The 12,420-nt window shown below is 53.7% G+C and overlaps 2 protein-coding genes across 2 annotated transcripts; both read right to left on the reverse strand.

Moving 5' to 3' along the window:
- Window positions 1–806: 806 nt before the first annotated feature.
- LOC106577434 (homeobox protein HMX2-like) lies at window positions 807–2,348 on the reverse strand. Its single transcript, XM_014155405.1, has 2 exons — window positions 2,000–2,348; window positions 807–1,635 (listed from the first exon to the last, which is right to left on the reverse strand). The coding sequence occupies exons 1-2, from the start codon at window positions 2,277–2,279 to the stop codon at window positions 1,100–1,102; spliced, it is 816 nt and encodes a 271-aa protein (XP_014010880.1). The 5' UTR covers window positions 2,280–2,348; the 3' UTR covers window positions 807–1,099.
- Window positions 2,349–3,353: 1,005 nt separating this feature from the next.
- On the reverse strand, window positions 3,354–5,871 carry LOC106577435 (homeobox protein HMX3-like). Its single transcript, XM_014155406.2, has 2 exons — window positions 5,184–5,871; window positions 3,354–4,749 (listed from the first exon to the last, which is right to left on the reverse strand). The coding sequence occupies exons 1-2, from the start codon at window positions 5,497–5,499 to the stop codon at window positions 4,139–4,141; spliced, it is 927 nt and encodes a 308-aa protein (XP_014010881.1). The 5' UTR covers window positions 5,500–5,871; the 3' UTR covers window positions 3,354–4,138.
- Window positions 5,872–12,420: the final 6,549 nt, after the last annotated feature.

A 12,420-nucleotide genomic window follows, 5' to 3' on the forward strand; every position in this document is an offset into this window, starting at 1 on the left:
GCCAAATCGAACATATTTTTTCCTAGCCACTGTGCTTCTACACCTGCATTGCTTGCTGTTTGGGGTTTTAGGCTGGGTTTCTGTACAGCACTTTGAGATATCAACTGATGTAAGAAGGGCTATATAAATAAATGTGATTTGATTTGATTCGTGACGTTTTATTTTCCCACCGGAGATGTTGTTTCCATCAAACTGACTTTTTGCCTGTTGATATTTGTTGGAAAGGAGCATCAATCTAGTCACCTTGCACTTTCACCACCCTGTGAAGTTCATCATCATTTATTTAATCTGCAGCCTAATAAACTGCATGCTTTCCTGGGTCAAAATGGGAGGACCACACAGCATATTGCGTGACTCCAAGTTTACTTCGATAGAATGGTTATTATATCAATATTTGCGCATAAAAAGGAATTTCCACCGCTATTTCTCATCATAATTAATTTTACCGACACAAAAAGACCCCACCTGTCGAACGAACACAATTTCTGTCGGCATTTATACAATTTTACCGTCATTTTATGTTTGCATCAGCCTGTTCGTGACATTTTTCACGCGTCAGGTAAATCACCCATTGAAGTGGTCCACACACCCACACACACACATTTTCAATGTAACATTTTCTCACGTTTGCGACTTTTGTTATGAAATTTGTAGCTCATAAAAACTGTATTGTTTCATGATAGGACGGGACTGAATGACGTGACCTACCGGTATAGCCTTATTTTAGGCTATACTGTTCTGGATAGAACCATAAAGGCGATATATGCTTGCTTCATATATGGCACCGCTTAAAGTTCTATATAGAACTGAAATTGGTTACAGAACCCTATATGGAATCCCATATAGAACACTATATGGAACCATACAGTATATGAAGCAAGCAATAGAATCCTTTTTGTTTCGTTCCAGAACGTTTTCTAAGAATCTAGAGAAGAAAAAACACTGGGAAGCAGTGGAAGGATATGTAGATATTTTTGGTAAGGTTATTTATCATCCGGTGGGTTGTAATAAAATAGGCCTATGGCACCGCCTAATAACGGCAATATAAATAGTTTGTAATTTAATGAATTAGGCTACAAAAGGCTATCTGGCAATCATTCTATTCAATTTTATTATAAAAATTGTACAAAGGTAAAGCTTGCATGTTGCTCCCGGGATAACATAGAGGTGTAGGGAAAGTAATTGATCCAGGGACAGGAATCCGTAGCCGGAAATTGTCTTTGAAGAAGAACGGCATCCCAACCAGAGTTTGTGCGGATGATGCCTGAGCCATGTTCACCGCCTCTATCTCCGCAGAAAGCAGACGTTTCCACTTGTTCCTCCGATTCTGGAACCACGTTTTCACCTGTATCTCTGTCAACTGGAGACTGGAGGCGAGACTAGCTCGTTCTGTACTGCTGAGGTAACGTTTCATATCAAACGTCGATTCTAGTTGGTAAACCTGACTCCGTGAGAATACGGTCCGAGACTTCTTTCTGGATGAGTTGGAGGTTTTGTCGTCGTCAGTATGACCCTTTTCTTCTGAAATAGCAGGTGATGTTTGGTTGTAGTATCTCTTGTCACCTTCTTTATAATCATGAAAAAGTTGATGTCTATTCACCATCTCTTGCCCCAGAATTAGTCTGTTTTTGTCACCTAAAATAGTGCAAGCACGGTAATCAATCCAAATGTTTATAACAAAAACCTTGGCTATCTTGTTATTGTGTTAAAAACACAGCATCATTTAAAATCAATCAAGTTTTTTTTCTTCTTCCATCAAGCAGTTTAAAATAATATATTTTTTTATCAGTAGCCGAAAAATCTCGAATAGACTTCTTATAAACAAAGAAATAAAACAAATGCTATAGCCTGTCATTCTTTATCATCACATCTTATATCATTCAATAGTAATAATAATAGTTATAGGTTTATAATAATGTGTCATTGTTATCAGAATAACAATCAACTAGGCTACCCCCCCAAAAAAAAACAACACAATTTATAAAGCATTTTCACTTACTTAGACGAGAAAGTGTGAGCTCGTTGAGATCATAGCGTGGTTTCTTTACTCCGGGTGAAAGGTAGAAGTCTGGAGAATCCTCTCCACCGCTGAATCCTTCTGAAGACACTGAGCGCATGCGTTGTCTCTGCAGCAGCCCAGCGCTGGAGCTGGATTGAAAACTGTCCTTGTGCGCGTCCTCGGAACCACTTCCAAGAATTGACTGAATAGTAAAATTGGAAACTGAGGTAAATGATACTTTACTGCCACTGTCTTGAGATTTCTTCATTCTTATAAACATTTAGAACCTTTAATAACTTCAGGCAATAAATGTGAACACGTTGGATATTTTTTTTGTTGAGAAGCGGGTTTGTTCTCCTTCTGCAAAGTTATGTCTGAATTCCCCGAGTACCATCACTCCCCATACAACGTTCAGTGATAGGTAGGATTATCATGGACCAATCACAAGCTGGGAAGAGACCCGGTCATTTTAAACCGTGTTGGAGAGAGACACGCACCAAAAGCGCTCCCCAACCCAACTCAGTCTGCAACAAATTCACGCTCTGAACACCTGACGTTTGACCAAAGATCCACAGTCAATATTTGAATATTACAAATGCAAATGGCCTTCAAGATCAAATGTTGTAGCCATATAAACTCAATTTTTAATTTCCAGTATTTCGTGCTGTATTATAGCCACTAATTGGAGATCAATTACGTTTGTCACAAATTAGTGTTGCTGATTTTGTTGTGCTTATTCCTTACAGAGATGTGAAACCAAGCCTTAATCCTCTCAGACGGATTCGAAAAGGGCAATGTAAGCCTAGTTTCTGTCTGAAAATATTGGCCATTGGCGATTTTACCATTCTGTTCTTGAAAATAGCGGAATAAATTAAATGTAATGTATTTTGTGAAGACATCTCTTAATCTTTAGGCCTATCTATATATAGCCTATGGGCCCAAATTCAAGAAATTATTGAAATATGTGTTTTGATATAAGTAATGTTGACATAATTTATTGTTTTGTCCAGAGTCATATCCCACTGGCTGAATCAACGTTGTTTCCACGCCATTTTCAACGAAATTACGATGAACCAACGTGGACTAGACGTATGTGACCAGTAGTATATCATCTCTGGGATGAGTCATCCACTGACAATAGAGAAATATAATTAGCTAAACATCTATTATATTATATTATTTTATTCATTAAATGCGTGCTATGCTTTTTTGGTGTCTGTAAGTTAGAGCCTTCAAATTGTCTTGATGAATTCCAAATCCCTTAAATGAATAATGACATATAAAATGTTTCCCCAAAGGAGCGCTATGTTTATAACTCTAAAATGAATCTAAATGCAAGGAGGACTGAACATACTGTATTTGATAGGAAACATACATCCAACGTATAAATCCCACGTTTTATTAAAAGGTATAGATGACAACATGTATGTCTCTCCATGTTTTGGCCATTTGGTGAAACTCATCACGGATTTTTTTACATTTTTTAAATTACATTTCTAATTGACAGCAAGTAAAAATCTGCGATAACATTGTGAGACGTATAGCGTATGATTGTCCATACATTATAACATATGATTTGTCCTCACTGTTTGCTCTATATAACGATATAGGTCAAAGTAGTAGTTGTTTTTCCAGCTGTGAGCCATATATCGTGTACGTGAGGCGAACAGTAGAACTATTACACATAAAACGGCTATACATGATGAAATATTAACTTTACTTAGGATTTGTTCTAATCTCATACAAAACATCGATGTAATTCATTGTAAAATGACTTCGGCTACATGGAGACATAGACCTATATGTTTCCACCCTGTTTAAAAGAAAAATCATATAAAACCCATCAGTTAAATCAAAGCGATATCAATACCAAATGGCAAAATGTTCAGATTACATTGGACGCACAACAATTGAATATGAAATCATTTGAATAGAAGGAAATATTTCAGTTTTGGACATGGAAATAATAATAATAATAAATACAACATTTGTCATAATAGACCTGTACAATATACAAAGCCTTTTTACCATTCCAACACCAACTATTTTCATAGATAAAAAAAAAAAATAGGCCTAATATATGTTTGTTATACATAGGTTACAATACAGTGAGAAATATCAACACAATAAATGAGTCTCTCAAACTGGTCTCAGCAGCGGCACGGATGTGACTAGAGGATGTGAATAGTACATTTGATGGGGGAATGTTAATAGAGACTGACTGACTGACACGTTCCCAGCGCTCGCGCTCCCGGTTTCTGAGCCGGTGTTCTCATGGTACAATATGGGTACGCGGACTATCCTCTGGGCTGCGGCGTGGCTCACATTGGACGCTTCGAGTTCCGCTGCCAACTGTCTTTTCCACTTATTTCTCCTGTTCTGGAACCAGATTTTCACCTGGGTCTCTGTGAGGTGTAAAGATGCCGCCAGGCCTGCCCGTTCCGAGCTACTGAGGTACCGTTTCATATCAAACGTTGATTCCAACCGAAATACTTGACTCCTTGAAAAGACTGTGCGCGTTTTCTTTTTCCGACACGTTTTTTTATCCGAGTTTTCGTCTTTAATTTTCCTCCAGTCATCCACCAACTCTTTTTCCTTCCTTGGTTCTTCATCCCCATCACTCTCCTCCAGAACGATATCATTAGTATTTTTGTTTTTGTCGTCCGGGTCGGGTGATTTTCGTAGCAGCTCCGGTGTGTCTCGGTCCCCGCCTGTTGATGGTGTGTCTCTCAAGATGGCCTTCTCAAACCCTACACGAAATAAACGACAAAATGTTTATCATTCATTGAAAACATTAATGCAACCATAAAATAAACATAAAATTACTTTTTTTACCACTATATTTATCATTTCGATTAAACTCATCCAAATAAATGTTTCATAAGGACCCGAATCGCCTGGTGAGTCAAATTGAGGCACTAGGCCTAATTGTTGGGGGACATTTTGTAATATTCGATTGAAGATTTAAGACAATATGAAGGTTATTTTAGACATAGTTCACTTGAACATTTACTCATTAGTCTGAATATTATTCCAACTGAGGAGTATTGCGAATAACAAGTATTATAGCAGCATAATTTATTTGAAAAGATGTTGTAGCCTTATTTAATCCGTTATAACCAAACATTGAGGTATTGTAATGTGTAACATGTATAAAGAGATTGAATGTATGGTATGAATCTACCTCCAGTCCTGTATAGATGCTGTCCCGATGTGCCAAGCGCGTACGGATACCACCACGCCGACGCTCCTTCCAAATAGTGCGCCGATAATCCAAATCTCTGGGCTGGGATGTCAAAACTAGGAAAAGTTAAATCACCTATCCGAGAGAGAGAGAAACCTCCTTCCAATAGCCCTTTGGTGGTGGCAAGAAGCGTCTTCGGTTTGGAAGGTTTACTGTCGAAGTTGAGCAGGTTGTTGATAGAGAAAGGTGAGTCTTTGGCGGACGGACGGGTCTCCTGCGCCGTCTCGGCCATCGCCTGTGAATGTTTATTGTCCATTTGAATGACTCACAGCAAACAAACCGCAAGAGGAATAGTTGGAAGATATTGTTGGTTTATTCCGGTTAGCCAAGCGTGGCGTTTCAGTCAAATATAGGCCTGTGTTTCTGACTGTTAGAATGCTTTCAGAATAAAGAAAAAATGTATGCACTCACTACTGTAAATCACACTGGATAAGAGCGTCTGCTAAATGACTCGAATGTAAAATGTTGCATAAATCTTCATGCAGGTCTGTCCTGGAACGATCGCAGCAATGATCAATGCGTCAGACTTGCACCGCATTCTACTAACGATTACATACAACTGTTAAACTCGCGCAGTCCTGGACGATCGGGCACGTCGGCTACAATGGCAAGTGGGATTTGAGATGAAACTGGGAGCAGTGGAAGGGAGGGGACAGGAGGACAAGAATAGGTAGGGTAGGTCTACGGGGGAGAAGAGAAGTCCAGAGGAAGGGAGGGAGGGGGGGAGGGGACAGGAGCAGGAGAATAGGTAGGGTAAGGCCTGCTATGCGGGATCCTTGGGACGTCCCCTATTGACATTTAAAATGGTTAGGGTAGGGCTTAAGTATAGGGTTTAGGGTAGGAACGTCCCAAGGATCTATCTTTGCACTGACCGACAAGTCCACCCAGACTGTGTGCCCCCCAGCTCCAGGCTAAATGGGATGTGCGTGTTGTTGGTCATGTAGTCCAATTAGAAAGTAGATGGGTTATGTACTCAGACGTGACTAACAATGACTTCCTGTCAAACAGGCATTTAATAAGGAAACACATTTCCAAATTGGTTGTAAATGGACAGGTCTATTCATTAGCAGTGCATGTACACCATCAACAGGGTGAAACTGTAAGTCATTATTGATGGGTGAATGGAGGCTTTTTAATAGATGCTGACAGTTAATTAATCACTAAATGAGGTGCTTTAACCTGCATGATCACCTTTTGGTGCCTGAATGATGACAATGAGGTGCACATTTTTATTTTCCAGCAAAAAAAAAAAGTTTTTATTTATCTTTCAAGTCAAGTGTAAATGATTTATAATCAGAGATGTAAATACATGTATAAACCAGTGATTTGTTGAGTGAGTTTTATCCCTCTTTAATGAAGCCAAACGTCTGGTATGAACAAACAAACAAAAATATTTGTGTACACTATGTCATGATACAACAGAAGTTTCACTCAGAATATTATCTGATTTACAGAGAGGAAGTCCTGTAGACAATCATTAGCCCAAATCAACCTTATTCTAACCATGTGGCAGGGGGAGACAACGCTCTGCCATGTGGCAAGGGGGGGGACACCGCTCTGCCCTGTGGCAGGGGGACGACGACACTCTGCCCTGTGGCGGGGGGCGACACTCTGCCCTGTGGCGGGGGGGGCGACGACACTCTGCCCTGTGGCGGGGGACGACACTCTGCCCTATGGCAGGGGGGCGACGACACTCTGCCCTGTGGCGGGGGGGACGACACTCTGCCCTGTGGCGGGGGGCGACACTCTGCCCTGTGGCAGGGGGACGACGACACTCTGCCCTGTGGCGGGGGGACGACGACACTCTGCCCTGTGGCGGGGGACGACACTCTGCCCTATGGCAGGGGGGCGACACTCTGCCCTATGGCAGGGGGGCGACGACACTCTGCCCTGTGGCGGGGGGGACGGGGGACGACGACACTCTGCCCTGTGGCGGGGGGGGCGACGACGACACTCTGCCCTGTGGCGGGGGGACGACACTCTGCCCTATGGCAGGGGGGGGGCGACGACACTCTGCCCTGTGGCAGTAGGCGGGGACACCGCTCTGCCCTGTGGCGGGGGGCGACACTCTGCCCTGTGGCAGGGGGGACACCGCTCTGCCCTGTGGCGGGGGGGGGACGACGACACTCTGCCCTGTGGCGGGGGGACGACACTCTGCCCTATGGCGGGGGGGCGACGACACTCTGCCCTGTGGCGGGGGGCGACACTCTGCCCTGTGGCAGTAGGCGGGGACACCGCTCTGCCCTGTGGCGGGGGGGGACGACGACACTCTGCCCTGTGGCGGGGGGGGACACTCTGCCCTGTGGCAGGGGGGGGACACCGCTCTGCCCTGTGGCGGGGGGGGACGACGACACTCTGCCCTGTGGCGGGGGGACGACACTCTGCCCTATGGCGGGGGGGCGACGACACTCTGCCCTGTGGCGGGGGGCGACACTCTGCCCTGTGGCAGTAGGCGGGGACACCGCTCTGCCCTGTGGCGGGGGGGACGACACTCTGCCCTATGGCAGGGGGCGACACTCTGCCCTGTGGCAGTATGCGGGGACACCGCTCTGCCCTGTGGCAGGGGGGGGGGACGACACTCTGCCCTGTGGCGGGGGGGACGACACTCTGCCCTATGGCAGGGGGGCGACACTCTGCCCTGTGGCAGGGGGACGACGACACTCTGCCCTGTGGCGGGGGGCGACACTCTGCCCTGTGGCAGTAGGCGGGGACACCGCTCTGCCCTGTGGCAGGGGGGCGACAACACTCTAGCCTGTGGCAGGGGGGGTGGACGACACTCTGCCCTGTGGCGGGGGGACGACACTCTGCCCTATGGCAGGGGGGACGACGACACTCTGCCCTGTGGCGGGGGGGACGACACTCTGCCCTATGGCAGGGGGGCGACAACACTCTAGCCTGTGGCGGGGGGGTGGACGACACTCTGCCCTGTGGCGGGGGACGACACTCTGCCCTATGGCAGGGGGGCGACGACACTCTGCCCTGTGGCGGGGGGGGACGACACTCTGCCCTGTGGCGGGGGACGACGACACTCTGCCCTATGGCACAGGGGGACGACGACACTCTGCCCTGTGGCGGGGGTGGCGACACTCTGCCCTGTGGCAGTAGGCGGGGACACCGCTCTGCCCTGTGGCGGGGGGGGACGACGACACTCTGCCCTGTGGCGGGGGGACGACACTCTGCCCTATGGCAGGGGGGCGACAACACTCTAGCCTGTGGCAGGGGGGGGGACGACGACACTCTGCCCTGTGGCGGGGGGACGACACTCTGCCCTATGGCAGGGGGACGACGACACTCTGCCCTGTGGCGGGGGGGACGACACTCTGCCCTATGGCAGGGGGGCGACGACACTCTGCCCTGTGGCGGGGGGGGCGACGACACTCTGCCCTGTGGCGGGGGGGCGACGACACTCTGCCCTGTGGCGGGGGGGCGACACTCTGCCCTGTGGCAGGGGGACGACGACACTCTGCCCTGTGGCGGGGGGGCGACGACACTCTGCCCTGTGGCGGGGGGACGACACTCTGCCCTATGGCAGGGGGGCGACAACACTCTAGCCTGTGGCAGGGGGGGGGACGACACTCTGCCCTGTGGCGGGGGGACGACACTCTGCCCTATGGCAGGGGGGCGACGACACTCTAGCCTGTGGCAGGGGGGGGACGACGCACACTCTGCCCTGTGGCGGGGGGACGACACTCTGCCCTATGGCAGGGGGGGGCGACACTCTGCCCTGTGGCAGTAGGCGGGGACACCGCTCTGCCCTGTGGCGGGGGGGACGACGACGACGACACTCTGCCCTGTGGCAGGGGGGCGACACTCTGCCCTGTGGCGGGGACGACGACACTCTGCCCTGTGGCGGGGGGGGACGACGACACTCTGCCCTGTGGCGGGGGGGACGACACTCTGCCCTATGGCAGGGGGGGCGACGACACTCTGCCCTGTGGCGGGGGGCGACACTCTGCCCTGTGGCAGTAGGCGGGGACACCGCTCTGCCCTGTGGCGGGGGGGACGACGACGACACTCTGCCCTGTGGCAGGGGGGGCGACACTCTGCCCTGTGGCGGGGGACGACGACACTCTGCCCTGTGGCGGGGGGGACGACACTCTGCCCTGTGGCGGGGGGGACGACACTCTGCCCTATGGCGGGGGGCGACGACACTCTGCCCTGTGGCAGGGGGGGACAACGCTCTGCCCTGTGGCAGGGGGGACGACGACACTCTGCCCTGTGGCGGGGGCGACGACACTCTGCCCTATGGCAGGGGGGCGACGACACTCTGCCCTGTGGCAGGGGGGGCGACACTCTGCCCTGTGGCAGGGGGACGACGACACTCTGCCCTGTGGCGGGGGCGACACTCTGCCCTGTGGCAGTAGGCGGGGACACCGCTCTGCCCTGTGGCAGGGGGGGCGACAACACTCTACCCTGTGGCAGGGGGGGTGGACGACACTCTGCCCTGTGGCGGGGGGGACGACACTCTGCCCTATGGCAGGGGGGACGACGACACTCTGCCCTGTGGCGGGGGGACGACACTCTGCCCTATGGCAGGGGGGCGACGACACTCTGCCCTGTGGCGGGGGGGCGACGACACTCTGCCCTGTGGCGGGGGGGGCGACACTCTGCCCTGTGGCGGGGGGACGACGACACTCTGCCCTGTGGCGGGGGGGACGACGCACGACGACACTCTGCCCTGTGGCGGGGGGTGGCGACACTCTGCCCTGTGGCAGTAGGCGGGGACACCGCTCTGCCCTGTGGCGGGGGGGGACGACGACACTCTGCCCTGTGGCGGGGGACGACACTCTGCCCTATGGCAGGGGGGGCGACAACACTCTAGCCTGTGGCAGGGGGGGACGACGACACTCTGCCCTGTGGCGGGGGGACGACACTCTGCCCTATGGCAGGGGGGACGACGACACTCTGCCCTGTGGCGGGGGGGACGACACTCTGCCCTATGGCAGGGGGGCGACGACACTCTGCCCTGTGGCGGGGGGCGACGACACTCTGCCCTGTGGCGGGGGGCGACGACACTCTGCCCTGTGGCGGGGGGCGACACTCTGCCCTGTGGCAGGGGGACAACGACACTCTGCCCTGTGGCGGGGGGGCGACGACACTCTGCCCTGTGGCGGGGGGACGACACTCTGCCCTATGGCAGGGGGGCGACAACACTCTAGCCTGTGGCAGGGGGGGGACGACGACACTCTGCCCTGTGGCGGGGGGACGACACTCTGCCCTATGGCAGGGGGGCGACGACACTCTAGCCCTGTGGCAGGGGGGCACGACGACACTCTGCCCTGTGGCGGGGGCGACACTCTGCCCTGTGGCAGTAGGCGGGGACACCGCTCTGCCCTGTGGCGGGGGGGGCGACGACGACGACACTCTGCCCTGTGGCGGGGGGGACGACACTCTGCCCTGTGGCAGGGGGGCGACACTCTGCCCTGTGGCGGGGGACGACGACACTCTGCCCTGTGGCGGGGGGCGACACTCTGCCCTGTGGCAGGGGGGACACCGCTCTGCCCTGTGGCGGGGGGGGACGACACTCTGCCCTGTGGCGGGGGACGACACTCTGCCCTATGGCGGGGGGGCGACGACACTCTGCCCTATGGCAGGGGGCGACGACACTCTGCCCTGTGGCGGGGGGGCGACGACACTCTGCCCTGTGGCGGGGGGCGACAACACTCTGCCCTGTGGCGGGGGGGCGACACTCTGCCCTGTGGCAGGGGGACGACGACACTCTGCCCTGTGGCGGGGGGCGACGACACTCTGCCCTGTGGCGGGGGGACGACACTCTGCCCTATGGCAGGGGGGCGACAACACTCTACCCTGTGGCAGGGGGGACGACGACACTCTGCCCTGTGGCGGGGGGACGACACTCTGCCCTATGGCAGGGGGGCGACGACACTCTAGCCCTGTGGCAGGGGGCGCACGACGACGACACTCTGCCCTGTGGCGGGGGGCGACACTCTGCCCTGTGGCAGTAGGCGGGGACACCGCTCTGCCCTGTGGCGGGGGGGACGACGACGACGACACTCTGCCCTGTGGCGGGGGGACGACACTCTGCCCTATGGCAGGGGGGCGACACTCTGCCCTGTGGCGGGGGACGACGACACTCTGCCCTGTGGCGGGGGGCGACACTCTGCCCTGTGGCAGGGGGGGGACACCGCTCTGCCCTGTGGCGGGGGGGGACGACACTCTGCCCTGTGGCGGGGGGACGACACTCTGCCCTATGGCAGGGGGGCGACACTCTGCCCTGTGGCAGGGGGACGACGACACTCTGCCCTGTGGCGGGGGCGACACTCTGCCCTGTGGCAGTAGGCGGGGACACCGCTCTGCCCTGTGGCGGGGGGGGGCGACGACACTCTGCCCTGTGGCGGGGGGACGACACTCTGCCCTATGGCAGGGGGGCGACGACACTCTGCCCTGTGGCGGGGGGGACGACACTCTGCCCTATGGCAGGGGGGCGACGACACTCTGCCCTGTGGCGGGGGGCGACGACACTCTGCCCTGTGGCGGGGGGGCGACACTCTGCCCTGTGGCGGGGGACGACGACGACACTCTGCCCTGTGGCGGGGGGACGACGACGCGACACTCTGCCCTGTGGCGGGGACGACGACACTCTGCCCTATGGCACAGGGGGACGACGACACTCTGCCCTGTGGCGGGGGGGCGACGACACTCTGCCCTGTGGCAGGGGGGGGGACAACGCTCTGCCCTGTGGCAGGGGGACGACGACACTCTGCCCTGTGGCAGGGGGGCGACACTCTGCCCTGTGGCGGGGACGACGACACTCTGCCCTGTGGCGGGGGGGCGACACTCTGCCCTGTGGCAGGGGGGGACACCGCTCTGCCCTGTGGCGGGGGGACGACGACACTCTGCCCCTGTGGCGGGGACGACGACACTCTGCCCTATGGCGGGGGGGACAACGCTCTGCCCTGTGGCGGGGGGACGACGCTCTGCCCTGTGGCAGGGGGGGGACGACACTTTGCCCTGTGGCGGGGGGACGACGACGACGACACTCTGCCATGTGGCAGGGGGGGGACAACACTCTGCCCTGTTGCGGGGGGACGACGACACACACAACACTCTGCCATGTGGCAGGGGGGGGACAACACTCTGCCATGTGAACCATCTCTTTCAAACATTGAAATCTCATTTAATTCATATCCCCATATTACATAATAGTTTATTGGTG

Source organism: Salmo salar, chromosome ssa18 (genome assembly GCF_905237065.1).
Source record: "Salmo salar chromosome ssa18, Ssal_v3.1, whole genome shotgun sequence".
Taxonomy (NCBI): domain Eukaryota; kingdom Metazoa; phylum Chordata; class Actinopteri; order Salmoniformes; family Salmonidae; genus Salmo; species Salmo salar.